The sequence below is a fragment of the Physeter macrocephalus genome, chromosome 3 (assembly GCF_002837175.3).
Source record: "Physeter macrocephalus isolate SW-GA chromosome 3, ASM283717v5, whole genome shotgun sequence".
Classification (NCBI taxonomy): domain Eukaryota; kingdom Metazoa; phylum Chordata; class Mammalia; order Artiodactyla; family Physeteridae; genus Physeter; species Physeter macrocephalus.
The window spans coordinates 941,154-969,085 of record NC_041216.1 but is presented as its reverse complement, the minus strand read 5'-3'; the positions used below and the strand labels follow the sequence as shown (position 1 = coordinate 969,085).

Sequence of the window (27,932 nt, the reverse complement as noted above, 5' to 3'; positions counted from 1 at the left end):
TCCCTCCCTCCCTCCCTCTCTCTCTGTGTCTCTCTCTCTCTGTCTCTCTCTCTCTGTCTCTCTCTTTCTCTCTCTCTCTCTCTCCCCCCATCCCCATACCTGGCTACCTCCCCAGCTTCTGGTTCTTTGTTTGGCGTGGAGGCCCTGCCCCCAGGCACACTCACCCGGCCATTCTGGTTCAGCAGGTTCCAGCCTCTGATTTCTGCAGCTGACACGTTGAGGCAGGAGTTTCACCCAGGGCTTCTCTCCCCAGCGGGCAGCAGGGGCTCCCCAGTGTGGTGTGTGAGGGGCTGAGGTCTCCATCCTCTGCAGGCCTTCCCTTGTGGTCAGGTCACCTTCACTTGCCTGCCCCACCCACCTGTACCAGGAATGGGGTCGGGCGCTGGGACGGGGGAGAAGCAAGGCAGGCGTGGTATCTGCCCTACTCAGGGTTATTGTTCTCTGTCAGGAAGCAGCCATGAATTAAATACTCCTCCAAAGTGTGGAGAAAGTAATAACCTCACACATGTACATAACAAACCATGAGCAGTGCTGTGAGAGAGGTGCTGCGAGTCTCCAGAGAGCCTAAAACCCAGAACTGAGCTAGTGGAGGTAGGGGCCACATCAGGGGGACCAGGGAAGGTTTTCTGAGGAAATGATGTTTAAATTGAGATCAGAAAGGTGAATAAGAGGTAGTGGGTAAAGAGGTAGTCTAAGAGGTTTGTGGCAGAAGGAACGGCTTATGCAAAGGCCCTGAGGCGCAGGGGGCATTGCTTATCCAGTGGACGGGAAGCCAGGGCTCTGGTGGGTGTGAAGGGCTGGGGTGAGACCTGGCAGGGCTCCAGGTCTGAACTCCATCATGATGGGAGTTTAAATCTTGGGATTTAAATCTTGGGAGGCCTTTGGAGGGTTTTGATCAGGGAAGAGGCTGCTGCTTCACTCTGGCTGCTGAATAGAGACTAGGGATGCAGCTGGTTAGGTTGGTGGAGTGTCCAGTCGAGAGAGGGTGATGGCAGTGCAGGAGAGCAGGGAGCTGCTGTCTGGAGGTGTGGGGGAGGGGCGTGCAGTGTGTAGCGGGGTGGGCAGGAGACTCTTCCGCACCCCCAAGTCGGGCAGGGGCGTCCTATCTGAGAGGATCTCACTGAGTGGACAGGCTCTGCAGACAACTGCAGACTGGGAGAGTCCGGAACCTCCTTCAGAGGGCAGTTGAGGCAAGGCTGAGGCAAACTGAGGCTTCCTGAACCTTTGTGATGTCCCCATACCCCTCGGGCCCCCAGCAGGTTTGTGTGTTTCCCTAATAAGGCTGCCCTCGCCCCCTCTGGGTATTCCAAGAGCAGTCAGGTAGGTCCCTGCGTCTCTTTCCTCCAGGGAGGCCCTGGGTGCTGTAGGATGTGCTTAGGATTTGGAATCCTGGACCAAACCCTAGCTCTACTCCAGATCAGTCTGTGATTTTTCTGTTGTTTAACCTTCTGAGCCTCCATTTCCCCATCTCTAAAATTGGGATGATAATACTACTGATGCTAAGGAGGGTGATGGCTGCCCACAGGCAAGGTCCACCACGTGTGCAGCCTGTGCAAGCAGCCTGCAGACATCATCACATTTCGTCTGCACCGATCTCTATCACTAGCACCATTTTGCAGATGAGGCTCAGAGATGGTGAGTGACTTTCTTAATAATTACATAAAACCTCCAGAGCCCGATGGGCCCCTCTCTGCTCCCTGCAAGGCTGAGCCCTCCCAGCTCTGTGTACCTGCCGCTGTCACTCCCAACCCTGGTGGTCCCCCAGACCCTTCCCTCCTCAGAGACTCTGCCCCATCTGCTGTCCCTCTTCTCTCCACTGGATCAGCACCTTCTCCCTCTGCTGGCTCCTTCCCATCAGCATTAAAGAAATAAATAATTATCTTTCACATCTTAGGAAAAAGAGAAACAAGAATAGGAATTTCCTTGGTGGTCCAGTGGTAAAGAATCCACCTTGCACTGCAGCAGACGCGGGTTCTATCCCTGGTCAGGGAACTAAGATTCCCACATGCCGCGGGGCAGCTACGCCCCCGTGACACAATTACAGAGCTCGTGTGCCCTGGATCCTGTGCGCCACAACTAGTGAGAGAAAACCCGCACGCCACAACCAGACAGAAGCCCACACACCACACGAAGATCCCGCGTGCCTCAACAGAGATCCTGTGTGCCGCAACTAAGACCCAGCACAGCCAAAAATAAATTGAATAAATAATAAATAAATCTTAAAAAAGAAAAGAAAGAAACAAGAATGTAAAAACCTCCCTTCAACCTATCTTCCATTCCAGGTGCCATCTTCTCCTCTTTATCTTCCCCATCACAGCCAATCTTTTTTTTTTTTTTGACTGCGTTGGGTCTTTGTTGCTGTGTGTGGGCTTTCTCTAGTTGCAGGCGAGCAGGGGCTACTCGTCGTTGCGGTGCGCAATGGGCTTCTCATTTTGGTGGCTTCTCTTGTTGTGGAGCACAGGCTCTAGGCACGCAGGCTTCTGTAGTTGTGGCACACAGGCTCAGTAATTGTGGCTCGCGGGCTCTAGAGTGCAGGCTCAGTACTTGTGGTGCACGGGCTTAGTTGCTCCGCAGCATGTGGGGATCTTCCCGGACCAGGGATCAAACCCGTGTTCCCCTGCATTGGCAGGTGGGTTCTTAACCACTGCACCACCAGGGAAGTCCCCAATCTTCTTTAGTCACTGTACTCTGCTCTCCACTTCTTCACCTCTTGCTCCTTGACCCCTGCCACCCCACTGACTCTGCTCTTCACAAGGCCCCCAGCTATACCAATGTGAACTGTTTCTGGCAGGTGTCTTGGAGTCATATAGGCTTGAATTCAAATCTCAGATGTGCCGCTTATTGGATGTGTGACATTGGGCTAGTGACTTGACCTCTCTGTGCCTCTAAACTGAGGATAACAACAGGGAAGGACTATATGAGATAAAGTACCTGGTGCAGAGTGGGATTATCATCATTGAACAAACATGTTTTTGTTCCAGAGACCAGACCAGGCCTGGGCTCATCAGCACCGAGCAGGTGGTCTGAAATGGCATTTCTCATGGTATCAGCCTTCCTGGAGCTGTTCATTGGTCTGATTAATAGGAAATGGGTCCGCTATCAGGATTAACAAGGCATTTCTACATCTTAATGAAGGCCGGGTTTCCAGGGTCTTGTGACCCTGGGTGGTGGGATTCCAGGTTGGCCCTGGTGTGTGTATCAAGGTGATGTGGGTGGGCATGGCAGTACAGTGTCCAAGCCCCCTCCCTTCTCCCCCTCCCCCTGCCTCTCTGTGGACACTTTGGGGAGATGTCCAGGCCATCGGAAGGCAATAACCCAGCCAGTGGGAGCCGGGTGGGGAGGGCAGATTTACAGGACAGCATTCACCTGGCAAGACATCCAGAGATGCTTAGGAGGTGGAATGTCTAGGCCTTCAGGACTGATGGTGTGTGGGGGCCGGGGAGAGGTGGAGTCACGGTTTCTGGCTTGAGGCTTGCGGTGGATGGAGGTACCATCACCCTGGTGGAGAGCAGTGGGGAGGGACGCGTCCAGGGGAGATGCTAGGGCTGTTCCCAGCAGCTCTCAGCATGCCTTTGTCCTAGAGCTTGGAATTGATGGGGGGATGGGAGACAGAAGAGTGTAGCAGTTAAAGTATGGACTCCAGACTCAGTCGCCTGGGTTCAAATCTTGGCTCTGCCACTAACCAGCTGTCATGTTAGGCAAATCCCTTAACCTCTGTGTGTCTTGACTTCCTTCTCTATAAGCACAGGTAAGTGTAGCGCCCAGCTCATGTGCTCACAGCTCTTTGAAGAGTGCCTGGCACATAAGGAGCACTGCATAAGGGTTAGGCGTCGCTACTGTTATTTCCTCTATAGATCTTTCTTGCCCCTCCCCCCCCATGCCTGCCCCGTGTAGTACAGGCCATGTCCCAATCTTCTTTAGTCACTGTACTCTGCTCTCCACTTCTTCACCTCTTGCTCCTTGACCCCTGCCACCCCACTGACTCTGCTCTTCACAAGGCCCCCAGCTATACCAATGTGAACTGTTTCTGGCAGGTGTCTTGGAGTCATATAGGCTTGAATTCAAATCTCAGATGTGCCGCTTATTGGATGTGTGACATTGGGCTAGTGACTTGACCTCTCTGTGCCTCTAAACTGAGGATAACAACAGGGAAGGACTATATGAGATAAAGTACCTGGTGCAGAGTGGGATTATCATCATTGAACAAACATGTTTTTGTTCCAGAGACCAGACCAGGCCTGGGCTCATCAGCACCGAGCAGGTGGTCTGAAATGGCATTTCTCATGGTATCAGCCTTCCTGGAGCTGTTCATTGGTCTGATTAATAGGAAATGGGTCCGCTATCAGGATTAACAAGGCATTTCTACATCTTAATGAAGGCCGGGTTTCCAGGGTCTTGTGACCCTGGGTGGTGGGATTCCAGGTTGGCCCTGGTGTGTGTATCAAGGTGATGTGGGTGGGCATGGCAGTACAGTGTCCAAGCCCCCTCCCTTCTCCCCCTCCCCCTGCCTCTCTGTGGACACTTTGGGGAGATGTCCAGGCCATCGGAAGGCAATAACCCAGCCAGTGGGAGCCGGGTGGGGAGGGCAGATTTACAGGACAGCATTCACCTGGCAAGACATCCAGAGATGCTTAGGAGGTGGAATGTCTAGGCCTTCAGGACTGATGGTGTGTGGGGGCCGGGGAGAGGTGGAGTCACGGTTTCTGGCTTGAGGCTTGCGGTGGATGGAGGTACCATCACCCTGGTGGAGAGCAGTGGGGAGGGACGCGTCCAGGGGAGATGCTAGGGCTGTTCCCAGCAGCTCTCAGCATGCCTTTGTCCTAGAGCTTGGAATTGATGGGGGGATGGGAGACAGAAGAGTGTAGCAGTTAAAGTATGGACTCCAGACTCAGTCGCCTGGGTTCAAATCTTGGCTCTGCCACTAACCAGCTGTCATGTTAGGCAAATCCCTTAACCTCTGTGTGTCTTGACTTCCTTCTCTATAAGCACAGGTAAGTGTAGCGCCCAGCTCATGTGCTCACAGCTCTTTGAAGAGTGCCTGGCACATAAGGAGCACTGCATAAGGGTTAGGCGTCGCTACTGTTATTTCCTCTATAGATCTTTCTTGCCCCTCCCCCCCCATGCCTGCCCCGTGTAGTACAGGCCATGTCGGCAGTGACCGTGCCATGACTTGGTGTCTCTATCTCTCCAGGCAAACCTGTCTTCATTAAGGTCCCTGAGGACCAGACTGGGCTGTCAGGAGGGGTGGCCTCCTTCGTGTGCCAAGCCACAGGGGAACCCAAGCCGCGCATCACATGGATGAAGAAGGGGAAGAAAGTCAGCTCCCAGCGCTTCGAGGTACAGTCTCGGGTGGGAAGGGGCAGGCAGGGCTCCAGGTCTGCCTATTCTGGGGTCCGGTCCTACCTCACCTGCTCTTGGTCTCCCTCCTTGGGGGCCTTTTGGCAGTGAGAGGATGGCTGACCCTGAGCAGGCCTCTGTGTCCTGAGCAGGCTGTGACCACATGTCTGTCCTGCGGCAGGTAATTGAGTTTGACGACGGGGCAGGGTCCGTGCTGCGAATCCAGCCATTGCGGGTGCAGCGAGATGAAGCCATCTATGAGTGCACGGCCACCAACAGTCTGGGAGAGATCAACACTAGTGCCAAGCTCTCAGTGCTCGAAGGTACATGCTGGGGAAGGATGGGGCCTGGTGGGTGCGGAGACTGATGCAGGGATCAGCCAGCCAGCCAGGCCCGTCCCCACCGTGGCTGGGGTGTTTTTATGGAAAGGAAAACTACTGGCCATCCTGGGGTCAGCGAAGGTCAGTGGTGGGCAGGGACGGTCACTGGATTTTTGGCTTGTGCCAAAGCCCGCTGTGTGCCTCGTGTCTTTGTGTTGTGCAGAGCTGGGATGTTGCTCGGTGGGTCTGGGGACTGACTTGAGGTGTGGGGCTGCAGCTACATATCGCTTGGGGTACATGACTCGTGGAAGTGGATGTGATTTTCATGTGGAACCTGGCAGTAGGCTTCAGAGAGGTGTGTTCCCAGTCACCATTACGAGCAAGGGCCCTAGGCTGGAGGCTAGGGCTCTGTATGTGGACTTTAATGACTTCTCTCACTCGTCGGCTCCTCCATTCATTCACAGACACTCCCTAATGCTGCCTTGTGTCCTGAGAGTTATCTGACCCGGTCCTGCCCTTGAGACTTCAGTCTCCAATAAATCCTGCGGGTGTGGCCCAGGGGACTGGGGGGCAGGGTGCAGCGTAGAAGGGAGCTGTGGTCTGAGTCCTGGGGACAAGTGGGAGTTGGGTTGGGGGCCTCGGCAGGGGAATAGCATCAGCATGTGCCAAGGCCCAGAGGCAGGAGAGAATGGTGCTTTCAAGGAACTCTTGAGTGGTTCCGTTTGGTTTTGGGGTGGGGGGGGTCACTGGAGGACACAGAGAAACGGGAAAGAGTAATTCACCATGAGCCTGGAGAGACTGGAGGGCAGATGACACAGGACCAGGTTGAGAAATGAACACTTTCCTGGGGACATAGGAAGCCACAAATAGAGAGTGACATGATCCCCCCCACCCCACCCCAGCCATGATGGAGTCATCAGTCTGAATGTGTCTGCCTATATTTTCAAAATATGGCATTGATTGTTGCTTTTTAAAAAAAATTACAGTAGCAATACCTGTTCACTGTTGAAAATTTGGTAAGTATAAAATAGCACATAGGAAAAAATAAAAATCATCTGTTTATCTTACCTCTACTATTAACTTTTGGTTATTTCCTTACAGTCCATTTTCTGTGCATGCATGATATATGTAACAAAAACAGGATTACATTCTGCTCAGTGATTTGTGGACTGCTTTTTAAAAAAACATTTCATGAACATCATCCTTGCCATTTTTTTCTGCATCATTATTTTTAATGGCTGTGGGCAGGTGTCACATGCAAGTACCCTAATTTATTTAGCCACTCCCTTATTGTTGGACACATACGTTGTTTCCAGTTTTTTGCTTTTATAAATAAGGTGCTATACGCTTCCTTGCAGATAAGATGTGTTCACCTTCCTGATTATTTCCTTATTCTAGATGCATGGAAGTGGAATTGCTGGATCAAAGTGCACATGCGATTTTAAGCCTTTTCAGTATTTCCAGAAGACTGTCGGTTTACACTCCCACCAAACAGGGCATAAGAGGGCCTCTTTTCTGCTTATCCTCACCAGCAGTGGGAATTATCATTTAAAAAAGTCTTTGCCAAGTTAATAGGCAAAAAAATGGCATCTCAATTTAATTTGCATTTCTTTGATTACAGAGCAGTTGAACATCTTTTCGTATTGGCCATTATTACGTTGTGGCTTTATGTGTTCACATGCATGTCCATTCAGTAACTCCTTTGTGACTGTGTGTCTGCTGCGAGGCAGGGCAGGGCCCTGCAGCTTAGAGGGGCAGTGGAGGACAGTGGTTAAGAGCAGGGGCTCTGGACCACTTACTCTCTCACCTTGTGACCTCAGGCAAGTAACCATGCCTCTGAACCTCATTTGCTCGATTTGTAAATAGGGACATAGTACTTGCCCCCCCAGCTGGTTGGGAGGATTAAATAGGAGTTAAGCACCTTGCCTGATTCCAGCATGAATGGTAGCTGCTATTGAGCTGGAAGCAGCACATCCCAAGGCCCAGACGTGTGAGCTGGCTGCACCTGGTGTCTCTGCTGCCTGGCATCATCTGGGTGATGCAGCCCCCACCATCCACTCCTATGGGGGCGGGGGCCCAGAGAACAGGCCCTGGGCCAAGATCCCTGATGGTTGAGTGCTTTCAGGGTGCTCCCTGCCACCCCTGACCTCAGTTTCCCCACTTATGACCTCAGGACAGGTATTTCAGCACTACCCTCCCTCCTGTTGCTGTCTGCCCCAGCAAGAGCCATCTGCCTTGCCCTGGCATTTGGGAGGTGGCTGAAGGGCCAGACTGTGGCTCCCACCCCAGAGGGCATCTGTCAGGCCCTCATATTAAGGGAAAGAGAGCCTTCTTATTAGTGTTGGAAGAAAAGTCCCCCCAAAGCCCCTACACCCCAGTTTTGGCCCTTGCTCTCCCCAGGTCCTCTGTCGGCACTCTCCTATCCCCACCTCTGCCCTGGGCAGCTTTATCTTTTAAAGGGTTGAGGAGGATTGGGATGGTCTTGCAGGGGCTGAGGTGAGGGGGTTCAGACTTGGAGGGGTCTGTCCTTCTAGAGGGGCCTTCTTGGATGAGGGTTTCCCTAGCAGGGGTCTGGGGTCTTTTTGTGCTTCTCGGTGTGGGAGGTGTCTGATGAGGTTGGGAAGCGTGTAGGGTCCTACCCATGTGCCTGGCCCAGCTGAGATGGAGCTGTGGGCCTGAATGAGCCCCTCCTGCTCCTGAAACACAGCACCCGCAACATGAAATGCTGACTTACCATGTTGGTCTGCATAACCTTGACCGTCTGGCTCTGGGCATGGCAGAAAGGAGGGGAGTGGGAAGCCTCAAAGGTGCCAGGGGGCGGGGCCAGAGGAAAGCAGCCCCGCCCTGCCATGCCAGGCCTCCTGTGCTGGCCAGGGAAGCTGCGTGTGTGTAGGAGTTGGGTGAAAGTATGGTGTGACTACAGCTGTGGGCTGGGGCCAGAAGACAGCCAGGGTCACTCCTGGGAGGAGGGATGGGGAGAGGATGAAGCCGGCTTGGGGGCTGGGAATAAAGTTTGAGTCCCTTACCCGCATCATAAACTGCATGTGGCTCACCACACACTGGGCTCTTCAGGGGAGTGGCCCAGGGCTCTCTGGGGTGACTTGGCTCAGGTGAGGGGTTGCTGCCTCCCAGGCCTACGAGTCCGCGCCAAGCTCCCTGCCCTGCCTTGCTCTGTGCCATGCCCAGCTCCCCTCACACTCCGGGAGCACCCCACACTCCTCCCACTTCGTGGCCTTTGCAGCCAGCTCTCTGGGCAGGACTGCCACTCCCAGTGAGTCCCGACTGCCCTGTGATGCCCAGCCGGCTACTCCCCACCCCCTAGGCCCCGCTGGGTACCTGGTGGGGATACCCGGCACAAGCTGGCTGGGGGTGAGCCGCCCAGTGTTCCTGTCTGAGTGGTAATTGAAGCCATTAGCGCACCAGTCTCTCCCTCGCCGGGTAATGGCAGGAAAAGCTCTTCTCACGCCGCACTCTTGAGGCTGAATCACTCCCCCTCCAACCCACCCGCTGCCGCCACTGAGACAGGGAATCTGACATTTTCCCTCGTGAGGGAGGGGGAGTGGAGGGGGAGGGGAGACGGGCCTTGCTTGCTGGCCTTGCTTCCTGGCCTTTCCCTCCAGGGTGTGGGCAAGCCGGGAGGGTCCTGGAGCTCGGTCTGGAGGTTGTGGATTCACGTGGGCCAGTGGGTTCCAGCCGGGCGGTACTGGTACTGTGGTCAGGAAAGCCCCAGAGGAGGCCAGACAGCAGAGGTGTGGGCAGGGCCCTGGTGACTTGGGCAGGTTCTGGAAGTACCAAGAAGGAGGAGGAGAAGGGAAAGAGGGGCAAGGAGGAGGGAAGAGGCCGAGGAGCAGGGATAAGCCGTTTCTGACTCTGTGGTGGGCACCTGGCTCTGGGGACCCCGAGTGCAGGAGGCAGCATTTGCCCCGTGGTCATGGCTACAGCAGGTAGCGAGCACCCTGCGTGTGGTGAGTGCCCCGTGTGCTGTCTGTAAGGCAGTGTGTGTGGGGTGTGTGGTGTGGTGTTACAGTCTTAGGGGCTGTGTGTGCCTTATGGGTTGTAATATAAAGCAGGGGGCGTGCGTCCGGCTGCGTGCGTGTGTGTGTGTGCGCGCGCGCGCATGCACACGTGCTTGTGCGTACGCACATCAGGCAGTGTGGGGGGGGTGTGGTGTGTACAGCAGGTGGTGTACACCTTATGGTCTGTGTCTGCGGCAGGGGGAGGGGTGTGCAGCAAGCAGCCTGGGCTGAGTGTGTGTGGTCAGTCTGGTGTTGTGGGAGGCCAGAGATGCTGTGTCTGGGCTCACTGTCTCCTGGACCACAAAGGATCCCTGCTCGGAGCTGTCGGTCAGCCGGGACAGCTGGGCAGAGATGGACGTGGGGCAGAGTGGTCAGGCCGAGCTGTTCTCAGTGCCTCAGAGAAGTGCACCTCAGCAGTGCCTCTGCAGCCAGTCCAGAAGGGAGGGGGCCCCAGATGGGGATCCTGCCCAGACCTTGGGACTCTCTCCTCTTCCTCCCCTCCCCTCATCGAGCCCAGGCTCCCTTTCACCTGTTCCCACCTGGCCTTGGTGTCTGCTGACTGGCCAGGACCACACCACTCAGGCCACACAGGAATCCAGGTGCCCGCATGGAGGGCCTGGCCTTGCCCCCTTCGTTGCATATAGGCCCTGCGGGAGGCCAGCTGTCAAGCATGTGGGGTCTTGACTGGGGGAGGTGGGCAGTCCATGCTGGGCCGGGACCCCCAGGCTCTGCAGCGGTTTTCACCCTGGTTTTGGGACTGTGGGATGATGGAGGCCCTTTTGAATGCCACCCACAGCCCCTTTGGAAACAGCCCCAGGGACATGAGGGCTGATGAGCAACATATGACCCTGTCCTGCGGTCCTGGGCTGGCTGAACCTGGGGCGGGGCCAGTACAGAAGCTTGTGTTTTCAGGGTGGGTGGGCGTTTTCCCAGGGAGTCGTCTCTCCCTGCGCCACCCTCCTCCCTGCCCCTGGCCCAGGCCTGACTTAGGAGGGTGGGGAGTTTGGGTAAAGGGCTACCCGGCAGAGGATGACTCCTTAGGTGGCAGGATGTGCCCCCTTTCTGTTGCCTGCATGCGTGTCTAGGTCATGGGCTTGTTTGAGGAAGCTGGGCCTGTCACCTCCCTGATCTGCCTCCGTGGAAATGTCGAAGGAGCCCCAGCACCTAGAACCCGGGCCAGCTTCTGCTCCTCCCCTCGCAGCTGAGGCCTGACCTAAGTGCTTCTGGCCCAGTGACTGTGGGATCTGTGACCTGTCCTTCCACCCCCCCACCCCCCGACCCGCGCATTCAGAACCATGCAGATACGAGGCTCTGCAAACATTTCCTGGAGAGATCTGGGCCCCAGGCGTAGGGGTGGGAGAGGTGTCAGTAGGTGGGCACTGCCAGGAGGGTCTAGAAGATCAGACTCTGGGTTTCTTGGTGCCTGGGATCCCCCATTTTTTTCTAGTTCTGATTTGCGTTCAGGGTCCAAGCGGACTCCCTTCTGAATGGGTCCACTTGTGGGGTGGGCAGTACCCTGCCTCTTCTGTTAGCCATGGACAGTGGACACGTTCCCTGTGCCTAGCCTGCCCCTCCCACCCCTGTGGTCACGGGTGCTTACATGGCCCTGCTGTGCCCATGGCTCCCTCGCCCACTGCCATCTCCCCCAGCCTCAGGACCACAGCGGAGCCAGCACCTCCGGGAACAGCTAGCCAGGTCGGAGGTTTTAAATGCCCCTGTGTGTGTACCTTCCCCATCCCTGGTGAGGTGCCCCCTCCCTCTGGTTGCCAGGGGAAGGAGGATTTTAATCAGGGGAATGACTTGATAAAATTTATGCTTCAGAAAGGTCCCTGGGGGTACAGAGTGGGGTACAGGGACACCAGTGAGAGGCCGGGGCAGCACTGCAGCCCAGGCAAGAGGTGGTAGTGGCCCAAACCCAGGCAGTGGGTAGGGAAGGAAGGGAGACTGGGTTTCGTGCAGTTTAGAGAGAGTGGTGGTCTGCCTGGCCACCTGTGGGACTGGGGAGGCGGGAGACTCGGAGTTGCTGGCTCTGGGCCAGGTAGATGGCAGTGCTATTTTCTAAGGTTCAGGTATGGGAGGAGGACCTGGTTTGAGGGGCAAGTTGATGAGTCCACTTAGAAATCTGTTGTATCGGGTGTGCGCAGGCATTAGAGGTAGGGGTGTCAAGAAGGACTGGCACTCCGAGGGACATCTGGAGATGCAGTTTTGAGGGTGGAGAAATGGCAAATCTTACGGAGCCAGAGCCAAGGGGGAGGAAGAGGGCCCGGATGGAGCCCCAGACGCTAGCTCTCCATGTTGGGAGGGGAGTTTGCATAGGAATCTGGTGAGGAGGTGTCTGAGAGGTAGGGGTGAGTCCGTGGAAGTCAAGAGAAAAGTGTCTGGAAGGAGCAGGGAGGGGTGCTGTCGAGAGGTCAGGCAGGATGAACGATGAGACGTGTCTTTTGGACTTAGCTCCGTGGAGTCATGGTTGACCTTGGTGAGCACGCTGGCGGGAAGCCACGGGGGTGGCAGCTGGGCTGCAGGGACCTGAGGAGTGAGTGGGAGGCTCTCAGTGGTCTGGAGGGACTGGGCCTGAACCTAGGGGAGTAAAGCGATCAAAAGAATCGTCCTGGAGTAGGACTGAGGTGGGGACCCCAGGAAGAGTTCGCTGTGGGTCAGGGCCCAGAAGCTGGAATGTGGAAAGGGTACAGGCCTGGGGACGGTCCCCAGGTTCACCTGGGTGTGTGTGGCTGGGAGGCCTCTCCAACCAGGTTGTGTAGAGCCCTGTGAGGTGCCAGGGAAGCCCTGGAGGTGGGGGACTGCAAAGGGGAGGCCTCGGCTGCTTGGCTGTTCTCAGCTAGCTTGTGCTGCCGACAGGCCCCAAACAGCTCAGACTCAAAAACAAAACAGGCTTTTAAGATGCCAAGTTTGATGAAATCTGAGTGCTAAAAGAGGTGGGAGTTTTCTCTTAGAAAAAGCTGAAAATCAAGACTGAAAGCTGCTAAGGGAGCCCAAGGCTCCCCAGGCCCCCCTTACTGGCTGGAAGTCTGGGAGTGGGGTGGGGCTCTCTGGGAGAGTGTGGGAGCCTTCGGGTCTGAGGAGCCCTTCCCCCCTGCTAGGGGGTGTCTTGGCCCTGACCTTGCTAAGGATGGAGCTGCCTCAGGGACAGGGACTGAGGCAGCCTTGGTTTCCTTAGAGTGCCAGGAGGGCTGGGGGAACCAGCAGCCCTGCCACCCACGAGGTCCCCTCATGCGTCTCTGTCTGCGTTTCCCGGCTCTGTCCCTGCATGCGTCTCCAGGGACACGTGTGTCAGCATACGTGTTATCTCTGCATGTCTGCACATGTGTGTTTCTGCGTCTCTGTGTGCTCTCCCTCTGGATCTGCTTGCATGAGTCTGTTTCCACAGGTGCTTGTCACTGCAGGTGCCCCTCCGCACCCGCACACACATGTAGGTTTCTATTTTTGCACCTGTCTCTTTCTCCACGTGTATCTCTGTGGGTCCCTTGTTGTGCATGTATCTAGGTGTCTACGTTCAGAGAAGGGGTGAGGGCAGGCCCAACACTCAGGCACAGGGGAGGGGGTCAGGCCTACAGACGGTGCCACCCCAGGGAGCCTGTGTATGTGTGTGCCTGTGTGTGCCTGCGTGCGCACAGAGACGCCAGGAAGCTGGGTAAACACGGGTGAGAAGTTCGTGCTGACAGACGGTGCCGCCCGCTCCGGGACCCAGCAAGGCGTCCCCATCTGTCCGCTTCCCTGGTGCAGCCCCCTCCCTCTGGCCCAGACTCCGCCTCAGGCATCCCAGGCTGAGCTGGACAAAGAGACCTGTGTGTGCTTTGTAGGGGGCCTCAGCAGCCCCCTCCCCCAGTCATTGCAGCCAGCCTAGGCTGAGCCCCTGTCCACCTCCACCCCAGCCGCATCCATCAGGCCTTAGCTCCAAGCAGCCTCACCTTCCCACTGTCTCCCCGGACCACAGCCCTTACTCAGGCAGCCCCTCCCTCCCTTCCACCAGAAAGCTCTCCCTGCCTCTCCTGTTCAAGTGTTTTCTACTCTTGCATCTCCCTCCTCCTTCAGGAAGCCACCAAGATAGCAGGTGAGCTGTGGAGTTGAACTGATCCAGCTCCACTGCTGCTGTGGGGACCTCAGCCAAGCTCTTGCCCCTCTCTGAGCCTTAGGCTCCCAACACCCATCCCCCAGCCCCCCACACCCTGTCACCTTCCTCTGCCCAGTAGGGATAGCAGGGAAGAAGGGCTCAGGGTTCCCACTGCAGTATCTAAAGACCATCGCAGTTCATGCACACGTGTGTACCCACCACAGTACACAGACCGTTGCAGGAAGACACTAGGAATGTGTGCGCCCTACATATGCATGCAGGCAGAATCCACAAACGGCTGTAGAGGCTCCCCAGTACCTCTGAGGTCCCCTAAAGTCCCCATGGGTTTCTCTTTCCTTCGCGGGGACCCTTTTATCAGAGGTTAGATAGACCTCGGCCCCAGAGGCACAGACACTGCGGAAGTCTGGCACTGAGACTGCGAGGCAGGTGTAGGGACCTCCCGGCGCTGTGCACACTAACGGGACAGCCCCCAGCTACGCGTCGGTTGAGCGTGAAAGAAGCTGGGCTTCCTGGGGTTGGGGAGTGGGGTCCTGAGAAGGGGCGCCGTGACTCCACCCAGGCGGGGGCGGGCGGGGGGGCAGCGGCTCGGGCCGCAGATGCGCGCCCCGCGTGGACACGGCATGTGCCGCCTTTCTGCCGCGGCGCAGAGTCTCCGACGTTGCCATAGTTACCGGCGGCCTGGAAGGGGGAGGGACCATTCCTCTCCTGGCGCTCCGCAGCCCCTCCACCCTCAGGACGGGTTTTGAGGGGATTCGGCGTGACCCGTATATGCGTGTGTTGGAACGTGGGTGCATTCCCGAGGGTGGCCATGTGTGGGGGACAGTCGTGTTCGTTTTGCAGTAAATAAAAACGCTGCGGCGTGTGTGCAGGGCTCTGCAGCGGAGCTGCGGGCCTGAAGCCCAGCCGGCAGAGGGCGTGATACGAGGGCAGGATGGTGGCTGGCTCCCCCAGGGCTACCCTGAGCCCTTCCGGAGCCGGCGCCCCTACCCTTACAGGCGTGGCGTCCCAGCACCTGGTCTCATGCCAGCCCCACCTCGACTTAACTCTGTGACCTTGGGCAGGTTCCTAGATATCTCTACACCCCCATTTGCTCACGTACCTTACATAGTTTCGGTAAAATCATTTTGTAAAGCATTTTAACGCGGTACCTGGAACTAGTAAATGCTCCGTAAACCTAACCTTTATCCCTCATATCTGGACCTCTGTTTTCCCGGTTGTTGATGGGTTTGGAGTGATCGTGCAACGTCAGCCTGAGGAATTTGCCCTGGTCCCTAGCCTGAGCGGTTCAGGCTACAGTAGCCCCAAGCTCCTGTGGTTCCTGGGCGGGGTGGGGGGTGGGGTGGGGTGGGGGCGGGGGTGAAGAGGATAAATGTCACAGTCTGATGGTGGGTCAGTTTACACCAACCTGCCCAGTGCTCAGCTTGTCCAGAAACACGCGGGCGTCGGTAATGGCTGCTGTCCTTGGCTATATTTGAATGTGCCCGAGGCCCCTGCGCGTGAGCGTAGAAGGAAGAGCCAACAGCAGGTCATTCCCGAGGCGCTGGAGTCCTCCTGTGAGACACGCTTCCCTTCCCCAAGGTGCAGAACTGCAGCCTTCTCACTTGTGCCTGGAAGCCTAGTTGGCACAAGGGACTGGCTTTTGGGTCCCGCTGTTTTATGGACAGCTCTTCACACAGGCCGGTTTTAGGCTCTGGCTGTTGTGCCTGAGGGATGATCTGAGCCAAGGACAGAACCACTGAGGGCACGATAATTGAGGGAGGAAAATTAATTGTCCTTAATTTGGCACAAATCCCAAAGACTTTCCCCGTGTTAGGAATTCAGAGTATATTCCCAGGACACAGGGCTGCAGATGTTTGTACTTCTTCCCTTCTCCTTGAGCAGCACCTTGTGGGTAGAGATGAAGGCGAGCTGACTCCTGGGCCCTGACTCTGGCAGGCCCTGCCCCCCTCCCTCCTCCACTGCTCTGGAGGGCTGAGCAGATAGGATTGAGGTCTGGGAAGAACTAGACTGGTGCCTCAGTGGGCTAGGATGGCTCCAGCAGCCCTGAGTATCCCCTGGCTGTTGGGGAGGGCAGGGAGGGTGGACATGGACGGAGCCCTGCCTGGGCCTTCCTGGAAAAGCAAGTGACAGCAGGACCAAAGGAAGCTGTTCCCCTGCTTGGCGCATCCCAAGTCCTGCTTCCTTTCCATCCTCCCTTTCCTTGCTACTGTTAACGTTGTCCTTTTAAAAATCAGAGCTAAAAGTCAGGACGCTGTGGGATCATATTTACAGCCAAGGACACGCTGGGTTTATGTCTGGAGCTTATAGGGCTGCAGGTGGGGAAGTGTTTTGCCAGTTACCGGGAGAAGCTGGGAGGCGAGACCGTGCTGGGAGTCCTACTGCTCCCCAGCCCGAGACCCACCCCCTTCTCCTGACAGGGCCACAGTCCCTCAGGGATGCCCCAGGCAGCTGGAGCCTCGGCAGAGTGCCCCCTGGGACGTGGCAGCAGATAGAGGGATGTCTTGCCCCTGCCTGCTGAGGCTCCTCCAGCTTCCTCTCCTGCCTGCCCACCAGCCAGTCCCCCTGGGTCTCGGGGGGGACCAGCCCTGCCCGCCTCTACTTTCCTCCCTTCTGAGGATCCCACTTGTCTTTTCCCTGGCACAGGAGCCTGACCTCAGCAAACATCCCCACATGCTCGTCTTGTGCTGGGCCTGCAGGAGGGAGACGGGAGCAGTGCTGGTCTCCTGGTCTCCCTCACCATTTAGCCCCGCTCCCCTGCCAGGAGACTGACAAAGGACAGGGTTCCCCTTGCCACATCGGGTGTGCCTGGCATCCACACTGGCAGAGAGGCTTTGCCAACTTCTCACACTCACTCTGTGGTTTGCTCCTGGAAGGGAGCGCCTCTCGCCAGCCCAGGACGGGAGAGGGGACCCCAGGCCCAAGTCTTGGTACCTGTCTGCCCCGAGTGGCCCAGTCCTTGCTAGTTATAATAATAACGTCAACCAATAGCCATTGGGTTCAGAGTCTTTGTCAGGCACTCTCCAGCACCTTATGTGTATCATTGCGTGTAGTCTTCACAACGGCTTTCCAAGGAGGGCACTTGAAGCCTGTTTATAGATAAAAATGGATAAAGGGAGAGGATTAGTAACACTCTCAGGTCACAGAGCTAGTGAGTGATGGGGGTGGGAGCTCCACTTGGTCTGTACTCATCCAGAGCCTGTGCTACCAGCCCAGTGTGTGCTCGCAAGGGTGCAGAGTGGGCAGCCTTGCCCCATCCCTGGCCCCTCAGGGCTGATGCACGAGTCCACGTGTAGTGAGAGTACGGTGTGCTGCTGTGGTCCGTGCCTGTTGCTCTCATGGAAGTGAGCCTCAACCCCTGGCAAGCCGGGAGAAGGCAGCCGTGGAGTTTTGCCCCCCTCATCAACTTTTGGTGTCCTCACAGGGCTTTTTTTATCTCTTTAGCCTCCACGTGCTCAGACATGGTCCCCAGGCCTGACCATGGCTTCCAGGGTCAGGACTGAGTGAGGGAGGAGGGCCAGGGTCAGGACCAGAGGTCGAAGGTGGGTTATTGGTAGGGCAGAGGGCGCCCAGAGTCGGGGCCAGCATCCAGGCTGTTGACGTGGGGCTCTGCCACGTGGTGGAGCTGAAGGCTGGATACAGGCAGTGGAGGGGACACTGCACGTGCAGGAGAGGGAGTGGGGGCTGAACAGCACGGGGAGCCTTTGGGTTGAGTTGTGGCTGTTGATGCCACTGTGTGAGCCCTGGGCCCCCTACAGCCCAGCATCCGTGGAGCACTTTCTGCTGTGGCCAGGAGAGCCTCAATCCTCATTTTCCCAGGCCCCGGCGAGAGAAGTGCTCATGTCTGCAGTCCGAGGCATTGCTTCTCAGACCCGGAGACTTCCTGACAGGGCAGGGTGGGCCCCACGGCAGCTCCCTGGCCCTGTGAAGGGCAGGACTGGGCAGTGGGGCTCAGGACTCTGGTACCTTATGTCAGGGCAGGCTTCATGCTTAGAAGTCAGGGCAGAGATAAGTGGATTCCAGCCACCCTGGGAGTCTTAGGGCGGTCCTCGTGGGCAGGCAGCGCCAGCCCTAACGTGCACATCTGCTCTTTATCTGCAGAGGAACAGCTGCCCCCCGGCTTCCCCTCCATTGACATGGGGCCTCAGCTGAAGGTGGTGGAGAAGGCCCGCACGGCCACCATGCTGTGCGCAGCAGGCGGGAATCCAGACCCTGAGATCTCTTGGTTCAAGGACTTCCTCCCTGTGGACCCCGCCGTGAGCAACGGCCGCATCAAGCAGCTGCGTTCAGGTGAGCAGAGGGCGAGGGTCAAGGGGCCGTGCAGACTTCAGGAAAGACATCAGTCCGGAACCCAGCGCAGCCTTCCCTCTTGGGCCTGGGTGCCTGGGAGCCACGGGAGGCCTCAGCCTGGGGCTGACCCTCCAGGGCTGAGCAGAGGGCGCCCAGTGGGTGGGCCAGATCCTGCTATAGGCCCACCTGGCCCGCCCAGGAAGAAAGATTGGCAGCGAGGGCTGGTCAACTGTGATTCTTTCACCTTCCCGGGACTGTCAGACTCCAGACTTCAGTCCAGCTCTGCTCCTTGAGGCACGAGTGTTGTTCCCAGCCTGGTGTTGGGCTCTGCGAAGGTGCTCTGTGGGCGCTCATCCTCCACCTTCCCTGGAGCCTGGCCTGAGGGGGGCCTGGGTGATGCTTCTCTTTGCTTCTTCAGACGGCAGGGAAAGAGGCCCAAGATGCCTGATTCATCAGGCTTCAAAAGGCTGGACCTCAGAGGCTTGGAGCCAGGGGGATGTGCTGCCATCCCTCGGCCACCAGGGCCACCTGTCTCCTCTGGATGTCTCAGTCGAGCCAGCTTGGAGCCCCGCGAGCAAGGATGCCGCCTTGACCGCGCAGGAGGTGTCGCCCCGTCGATCGATCTGCCTGCGAGTCCCCCGCCAGGATAATTGATTCAGTTTTTGTGGGAACAGAGCAGGCGGGAAAGGAGCCTTGGAATCCGCTTAGCTGCAATTCTGCATCTGCTGCCAGCATGGGCTGCACTGGTAGACCTTGGTCCAGGAGCCCTCCTGCTAGCTGTGGGATGGCGGGCTCAGGCAGGATGGCTCGGGCAGCACCAGCCAGAGCCCCTGCTGCCCATCACCTGTGGTGTCGACACCGCAAAGGAGGACACGCCTGTGCCCCTTTCAGGGCCCTGCAGGCTGCAGAGGTGCTCCGCCACTCCCTGGGCTGCCAGCCACTCCTCACCAACTTCTGCCAGGTGGGCACCCCTGTGGTGCCCAGGGGAGGAGTGAGGGATAAGCCACCCAGCAGGGGCAGGATTCTGGCCCCAGCCACGGCCACCTGAGACAGCCTGTGAAGTGTTAGCTCATTTAATTTAATTTAATTTAAAACTCAACAAGATGGAGGCAGCTGTAGCGCAGTTAATTAAAACAGCTATAATCAAGGCAGGAAACGGTCCACCAGCATTTGCAGCCACTGCCCAGCGCGGCACAGTGACCGCCATGGTTCAGCTCCTCTGCGTTTCCCCGCAGCCCCCAGGCAGGCTCCCCAAGCAGCCAGATGGTCCTCCCCGCAGGCCTGGCCTCTGCCCGGAACGGCGCTGACTGTGGCAGCAGTTCTGGGAAGGCACGCTGCCTCGCGTGTTCGTTCGTTAAGTATTTATGTAGTGCTTGCTGTGTGCCGGGCCCGGTGGCACCCATTCACGGCCCTGTGCGTCAGCTCCCGCCCAGGACTCCACTGGATGCCGCTCGCCAGCCTCCTCAGCCTCTCAGCAGCCGCCAACGCCCTCCCTCCCTCTTAGCCACTCTCTCTTCTGTCTCCCTGGCTTCCCTCTTACTTCTCCGAGTGCCCCTTCTCTGTCTGCCCTGCAGCCCCTCCTGCTCGTTCCTCCAGCCGGGGAGCCTGTGAACCCTGCTCTTGTCCCAGAGACACAGCCGTTCCCCTGCCAGCTCGCCCGCTCTTATAGCTTCAGGTACCATTTACCTCCACTCCTGAGATTCCCAGTTCTGTCTAACCCAGACATCTTGCTGGAGTCCTAGACTAAAACACCCATCTGCCTTCTGGGTGTCACCCTGACTGTGAAGGGTGGTAACTTCCTTCCCAAACAGCGGTGCCCTTCTCCCACTGACCCTCTCTCTGTTGAGTGGCAGCCCCTCTAACCTGAAACCTAGGGCACACTGCAACTCCTGCTCCATGTAAGGAACCGCCAACCCCTCTTGATTTGTCACCCACATGGTTCTCAGTTGGTCCCCTTTTCTCCTTCTGCTGCCTTGGCCGTATCCCAGGTCACCAAACACTGCTCTCCCTGCCTCCAGGCTCTCCCCTTGAATCCATCCTGCAGCACTGGCGGAGTTTTCTGCCTGCACCCTCTGTGCTCTGAAAAGCCCAGTGGCGTCTTGTTGCCTCTGTGGTCAGGTGCACACTCCTGAACAAGGCACACAGAGCCCTTCTCGCTCCTCCCCAGCTCACATCTCTGGTTCATCTCATCCCCAGCTGTCATCTCCCCCAGCTCATCTCATCAGGTCCTGGCTGCACTCACTAGCTCTTTGGCCTCGCTTACGTTATTTAACTTTGAGCTTCAGTTTTCTCCTCTTTAAAAAGGAGTTAACAGTGAGGATTAAGTGAGACAAGGGTAGTGAGAGCTGTAATCGACTGGCGTGTGATGAGGGCTCCGTGAATGGGGCTCTCTGTAGCTCCGGCCACTCCCCGACTTGCACTGAGCCCCCGACCACATCCTCGCCCTCTGCTCACATTCACTGGAACGTGAAGCTCCCCTTCTCTGCCTGAGACCTGCTCCTTCAGGACTCACCCTGCTTCGTGTTGTCACTGTTTGGCTCCAGCTCTGCTCACTTAGGCTGGGCACTCTGCAGGGAGGGCCTGGGATTGGCTCCCGTCTGTGAGGGCCCCGCAAGTGGCCAGCACGAGCCCCACTATAGGACAGGTATCTCTGAGCCCTTAGGATGAATGATTTCCTGAACGTGGCCTTTGGGCCCTGTCCTTTCAGACTAACGTTCATTCCCCCTGCTTCCCAGGTCCGGGGAAGACTTTCTTGTTTGACCTTTCCGGCCTCCTGGAAGCTGTGACCTAGGGGTAGTGGGCCCAGGGTCCAACTCCTGGGATGGCACCTGAGGGGCCTCAGTCATCCCACCTCCGCAATAACTGACAGGACTCTCTCCATCGCTGCCTGACCCTGGGCCCTGACCCTTGACCCAGTAGCTGCTGCCCCTGTCCTGTGCCATTGAGAAGTGTGCTGGAGCTGTGCCACGCACATTTGACATCCCTGTTGGAGTGGAATCGGGCCCCTGAGTGCTTGGCTTTTACAGGGGCCTCACGGTTTACGCATCACCAACAGTTTACAAAGTGCTTTCCTGCCTTTGGTTGCACTCGATTCTCCTGCAACCCTGAGAAGTAGGACAGTTTGTGATTATCACGCCTACTTTACAGCTGAGTTAGGGAGTCACCCACCCCGGGTCACGTGGAGATCCGAGGCCGGGGAGCTCCCCTGGGACGGCATCCAGGGGGCTTCTGTCACATCTGACTAACCTGGAGCCTGGGGAGCCGCTGGACCCTGCTAGGGCCCGAGAGCGCCATAGTCTCGTCCTCTCTGGACCTTAGGCCCGCGCTGACCAGTACCCAGAACTCCTCAGGCATCTGTGGGCCGAGCCCCAGCACGTGTCACCAGGGCGTGAAGAGCTGGAGAGGAGGGCTGTTGGCAGCGTGCGCAGCCCAGGCACGAGTTCTGCTCTACAGGCGCCTTCTTCTGTGAAGCGATGTCACCTGCTGCCACAACCTGAGCCTCTTGGAGGATTGAACTGGAGGCCCGGTGTGGGCCCTGGAGGAATGGGCACAAGCTCAGGGAGAGTAGAAGTCAGGAGTGGACAGCATCACTGGAGCAGTGAGGGGGCTGACCTCCAAGTGGGGCTCCGAGCCACTGCTGTTGGCCCTGCACTCTGCCAAGCCTGGACGGGCCCCTGCGGTACACCGCCTGTGCTCCGCTCCTCCCGGCGCCTGCGTGTGCACGCCGCCATCCCCGTTACCCTGGAGGACCACTTGCCTACCCTGTCCACTGCTCACCCTGACACCTGAGCCGGGATGCCGGCATCGGGTGCGGGAAGAGGCCCGCTGTCCCAGAGGATGGGACTCTGCGGTGGGCCTGAGGGCTGCAGCCCCTGCTCCGTCCCACCATCAGCCGGTCTGCCAGGAGGGCCGCTCTCAGTGATGGTCCCTTTTGTCTGAACACACTGGCACCCCTCAGGGGCAATGTGAAATCCGGGGGACCCTCCAGTCTCCCACACCCACATCGGGAAATGGAAGAGGCAGATTCTTTCAGTTTGGTGGGGAAACGACTTTTCGGAGAGGCCCAGAGACTTGTCACACAACAGGCTAGGTTTCGGAAGAGCTGAGGCCGGAAGCTAGGGTGTCCCAGTCCTGGAGCATCTACGCTGCCACCCCTCCCTCTCCCCGTTCCCCTCCCCATCCCAGGTCAGGCCTGGACTGTAGGAGTCGATCAGCCGTGTGGACTTTTTGGTCTTGGGACCCCTGATTGGAAATATCAGAGGACCTCCAAGAGCTTTTGTTTGTGTGGGTTTTATTTATCAGTATTTGCCACATTAGATGTTAAGACTGAGAAGATTTTAAATATTTATTAATCCACTTTAAAATAATTAAAAATCCCATTACATGTTAATGTAAACAATATTTTTTAATGGAAAATAATTATATTTCATGAAACAAAAGCATTTAATGAGAAGAGTGGCCCTGTTTTACACTTTTACAAATCTCTTTAATTTGGGGTTTAATAGAAGACAGCTGGATTCTCATACCTGCTTCTGCTTTTGGTCTATCGTGCTATCACATGTCCTGAAGCCTCTGGGAAACTCCACTGTATGTTCATGAGAGAACAAGAGTGAAAAAGGCAAAAAGCTTCTCAGTATTATGAAAATGGCTTTGACCTTGCAGACGCCCTGAAGGGGCCTCTGGGACACTGAAGATCCGTGGACCACGCTTGGAGGATCACGGTGATGATGGTTCTTCCTGGACAGCCTCTGCGTGCCTTGCACACAGCGCAGGTCCCAGCATCTGCCTTGGCCTTGTCTCCAGCCTCTGTGTCCAGTGGAAAGGCTGTGAGCCAGACCTGGTTAGTTCCTGCCACCTCATAAGCTGTGTGACCTTCGGCTTTGGGCACTTAATGTTCCTCAGCCTCTGTTTCCTCATTCTTGCTGAGATGGATAATTCCTCCTAAGTGGCTGTCTTCAGGTTCAATGAGATAGTAACCAGTGTTTGTCTCCCTGCACACTTCCCTCCCCAGAAGTGGGCAGAGAAGGGCAGGGTGGACGGGGCTGACCTGGGCCTGCCCACAGGCCCCTCACTCCTCTGGATGGGGCAGTGGTAGAAGAGGGGGTCCCTGTTGGGAAGGGAGTGGGTCCAGACCTTATAATGGCCCCACACCAGGCATTGGCAGGGTGAGCATCTGGCTCTCTAGGCTGCTGATTCCCAGGATTACAAGGCAATGAACAGGCAAGGGGAGGGGGCAGGGAATGGCCCCTGGCTCTCACCGATCAGGTCGGGGGACTCTGCAGTCAGTCGGTTTTTAGCAAGGTCAGGTGGCTTTACAGGGGTCTGCCACCGGGTGGTGAGTAGGGGGCTGGTGTGTGTGTTTGTGGAGGGCTGGTCTGGTGATAGATAGCCTGAGGTGAGCTCTCCCTTTAGCCCTTTTCTTTGGTCTGCTTAAATGCCCTGCTTTGGGTAAGTGCTCTGTTTTGAAATCCTACTCACCTGTGGAATCTGGGGAGCCCTGCAGGGTGGGGTTATCGCCTCTTCTCTTCACCTTGCCCTTCCACTGAGCTCAGCCGGAGGAGTCTGCAGGAGCCCTGACTCACCACCCTGATTCCTGGCACCCCCAGCCCTGCTGGCCCAGCCTCAGTCTCCCCCTCCTCAGAGCCGTGCCAGCGAGCTGGGGAACACAGCTTTGCCTACACGCAGCCTGGTGCTTGCTCACGCCTAAGCCACGCCTCAACTTCTCTGTATATTTAAGGCCCTCTCTCATGTTTTATTTTATCTGATTTGGCTTTCCTTCCTTTTGTACTAATGCTTCTCTCTGATCTTATTTGCATTCAAATTACCTCGCCAGGTGGTTCACCAATCAGAGGTAAGAATGCTGTCCGTGCATCTCGCCACACCACGCCTCGCCGCCACCGCCGTCACCACCACTCCATCCCGTCCAGTCCCGTCCGCGTCACCTCCCGCATCCCCATCCCGACCTCTCCAGCCTCCTCATCTCCAGCTCCAGCCCCTTCAGCACCACCGGCCACCACACACATCCACTCTCAGCCATCCCCTCCTGTGACTCATCCATTGCAAGTCTGGATTGTGGAGATACTCGGCTCATCCCTGTCTTGGGGCTGGAAGCCCAACTGCCCAGGCCTTCTAGGCCAGCCCCACAGAAGGGACTCTGTTGGCTCCTGCAGGGAAGCCAGGCCCTGGTCCTCAAGGCTGGCCAGAGACAGAAAGTCTTCCCATGAGGTGGGGGAGCATGACCAAGCCTTGCCTTCCCTCTTGAGAACCTTCTTTGTCTTGGGCCCTCCATTATTACTAACTTCCCCGTTAACATCCCAGCCCTGTAGCAGAATGAGGATCCCCCTGTAAACCCCCCAGCTCAGCAAACGCTAGGAGGGACGCGCAGTTAAGACTTTAATGTAGAGGCTGGGATGACAACAGAAATAAATAGGATCCTAGGGAGCCTGAACCCCTGACCTATCGGCCCCAGCTGCTTTCACGCAGCAGGACCCTACGTTCTGCGGTTCCAAGCCCGGACTGTACTCAAAGGTCCGGTTCGAGTTTGACTCACCTCAACTCCTTTGAAAACTCAATTTCTCTCTCAGAAGTCTGTTTCCTCTTCTTTAAGTCAGGGCCAGGGCCCCACCTCCCTCACGGGGTCGTGAGGATTAGAGGAGAGGAAGCGGATTTGGGCAGTGTGTGGCCCAGAGCAGGCACCCTGTAAAATGGTTGCTTCCATAATGCTTTTATTCAGTATTCTTGGGCACATCTAGACCCTCAGAGTTTAGGGCCAGGCTGCTCTTGGAACAGAAGATGTGGCTGGCTGGAGCAGCTGCTCCCCTGGGGTGCATCTTGTCCATCACCCGCTGAGGCCAGGACTCAGCCTCCGGATGCCCCTGCCCATCCTCTCAGCCTATGCTGACTCTTCAGTGCCCCCGCTGCTGGGTCTTGGTCTTGGTTCCAGATTTGGGGGCCTCTGTGTGCAGTAGGCTCAGGGTCTGTGTTGGGTCCCTTGACCAGTCCCGGCTCTCAGTGCAGGGGAGCCTCCTCCCCCAGCAGGGATCCCACCCAGGTACCACTCCCTGCTCCCGCCTGTGGCACCAGCTGCCAGGACTCCTGCTACCCCCAGCTGAGCTGACCTTGATGTATATAGCCCCCCTCCCTCTGGCCAGGGCCCTGAGCCCCACCTGCTTGAATGAACATTTTCTGTGACAGCGTCCATCCATCCCATAAACATGACCTGTTGAGTGCCCATCGGGGCTGTTCTTGCAGGAGATGGGTATTTGGCACAGGCCCTGGGCCCTCACACTCCCTGATGCTGGTGGGGAGGGCCGCCCAGGACCACAGAGCAGGCCAGCCCTTTTTCCCTTGGTATCAGGGCCCAGCCTGGGCACCCCTCTCCCCACCTCCAGCTCCTAGCCCCTTGGATGTTCACGCCCCTCCTGCTGCCCCAGGTCTGGGTGGTAGAAGAGGGGTGTCGGGTGGTGAAGGGGCTGTAGCTCAGACGCAGTGGCCCTCCCCTGGGGCCCGAGCCATGAGAGCGTGGCCTGGAACTCTTCTAGTGGCTCCGGTCAGGTCAGGTGGGGTCAGGCAGTTCTGTGTGTGTCCTGTGTGGGTGTGACTGTCAGCTGGCCTGGGCTCTGGGAGGGGTAGGTCTCTGCAGGCAGTGGTTTTTGTCAGGCTGTGTCCTGTGGGGTTGTTAACTGTCCATTGGACCGTCCTGTGTGGGTGTGATTGTCCCTCGGCTTGTTCCAGGGAGTGGGCGTTGCCGGTGCCTCGGGATGTTCCCTGTCACAGACGGCTTGCCCGGTGTGCTCTCACCAGCAGAGTTCTCAGGCATTTACTGCCAGGGCTGGAGGTGGCCAAGTCGGCCGGTTTCACCCCCATCTCCCACCCCGCCTTCACCTCGGCCTCCCTGGCCTGGACCTGCCAGGACTGGCTCCAGCCCTTTCCTCCACCCTCTGTGAGCGTCCTTTTCAGCGGCACCCCCAGTCCCGGCTCCTGTCTGTCCCTCTGTGGCCAGAGCAGCCCTTCAGGGCGCTGGCCCGAGTTCGAGCTGCATCCTCTATTAGCCTCCTGAATTATGCAGGAGCCGTGGTGGGTCGAAGCACTTTAGCAGGACGAGGCTGAGGAGAGGAGCCGGAATGGGTGGGGCTGGTGGGGGGGAGGGGGGTTGCTGGGAGCAGAGGCTGCTGGGCACCGGGCCCCCAGGGCCACCCCTTCCTTCCTGTGGGTTCTGGTGGGCGGCAGAGTCTCAGGTCTTGCCGAGGAGGGCGTTGCACGCTCAGAGGGCCCAGGCCAGCCGGTCTACAGGCTGTCCCACCCACGCCTGGCTCCACAACGCTCTGATGGGGATGCTCATTGGCAAACAGGCTCCAGTACCAGCCTGAGCGTGGCGGACGCTCAGTGGAGTTGGGGGATGGGGTGGAGCCCCTGGCCGAGCCAGCAGGCTCGGACCACGCGTGGGGTGGGATTGTGCTCCAGAGCACGACCCTCCATTCCGGCCAGGAGGCCTCCGGGCTTGTCAGGGAGAGCTTCCCGGAAGCAGCACCAGTGCCGGGGTGTGGCCCTGATGTCTGCAACATCTGGTCAACACAAGCCGCAGATGCTGTCGAGACCCCCTCCTCGGGTCGCAGGCCTGACCGTTGTCTTTGTGTCCCCACAGGTGCCTTGCAAATTGAGAGCAGCGAGGAGTCGGACCAAGGCAAGTACGAGTGTGTGGCGACCAACTCCGCAGGCACACGCTACTCGGCCCCCGCCAACCTGTATGTGCGAGGTAAGGACTCAGGCGGTGCCCAGCCCTGACTCTACAGAGCTGAGCTGCCCTTGCTGGGCTTGCTGCCCCGAGCCTTGGTGTGGACTTACCGGGCTGCCGTGGGCCCGGTCTCTCCTCCTTTCCGCCTCTTTCTGCAGCAGCTGTAGCAGCAGCAGCTCCCACTGGGCAAGCTCCTAACATCCGCCCCGACTTTGCCTTCCTCCCGCAGGCCCTTTGGGAAACAGACACTCTTGGGAGCATTTGTATCTCTTGTAGGTCCTGCCTCATGGGCCCAGAGCCCCGCGGGAGTCTAGAGCCTTCCGAGCAGACGTGCGTGTGTGTGTGTGTGTGTGTGTGTGTGTGTGTGTGTGTGAGAGCAGGCACAAATGTCTGTGTGTGAACGTGTACACACCTGCCTGGTCTTCCTTGAGTGTGTCCTGCCCCCCCCAGCAGGGTGGGTTCCGGGCCAGGTGTACCTGCCTTCTGACCAGGTTTGCCTGGGGCCTTCCTGGAGGAGGAGCCAGCTGTGCTTTGTCATCAGCCAGGACCCTGTGTAGGGAGTGAGGCCGAGGCAGCTTTGAGACCCTACAGGTGAGCACCTAGTGTGTTTAGGTGTTCCTTGCTGGGACTTCGTGGATCCCACACTTTCACAAGCCCGGGTACCCAGCAGAGAGGGTCTGGGGACCGTTTTGGCATGTCCAGTCTGTTATGCTCACAGCCCCAGGGGAACCAAAGCTGGCCACCTACCCCTTCCTGAGAACACTGGGTTTTGTGTGCACGGTGTCCAGGAGGGGCCCTAGGCGCCCCTCCTACCCCTGCCATCCCCCCCACTTAACCCTCCCGCACAGATGGGCATCATTAAAAGTGAAACCGTCTCCACTCCGGGGATTTGTAAAGGAAAGTGGATGCAGTTTCCTTGCAGTGATGATTTCATCATGCTAAGTGCTTAGTGCAGCTTCACAAAGGGTGTCGTCTGCCTGTCCGCCCAGGGCCAAGCATGGGACAGGGCAATGGCAGTGGCCTGTCGCACTCTTCAGGGCCACATGGTCAGACAGGGCAGAGAGAATTAGGCCATCAACCACGTGCTTATTGAGGGGCTGTGTTGTGTCAGGGCACAAGATCCCGAGAGGCCACAGGTGATGGGCAGA

The 27,932-nt window shown here is 57.5% G+C and overlaps 1 protein-coding gene across 4 annotated transcripts in view; it reads left to right on the top strand.

Annotated features, from left to right (window-relative positions):
• PTPRF (protein tyrosine phosphatase receptor type F) overlaps window positions 1-27,932 on the top strand; it is an 88,939-nt gene that overhangs the window by 20,590 nt on the left and 40,417 nt on the right. For all 4 annotated transcript variants that reach the window (XM_055082500.1, XM_024125287.2, XM_055082503.1 and 1 more), the window contains exons 4-7: window positions 5,192-5,337; window positions 5,519-5,660; window positions 17,862-18,050; window positions 26,695-26,805. In XM_055082500.1, the coding sequence (XP_054938475.1) occupies window positions 5,192-5,337; window positions 5,519-5,660; window positions 17,862-18,050; window positions 26,695-26,805 (588 nt within the window). The remainder of the gene's footprint in view (window positions 1-5,191; window positions 5,338-5,518; window positions 5,661-17,861; window positions 18,051-26,694; window positions 26,806-27,932) is intronic.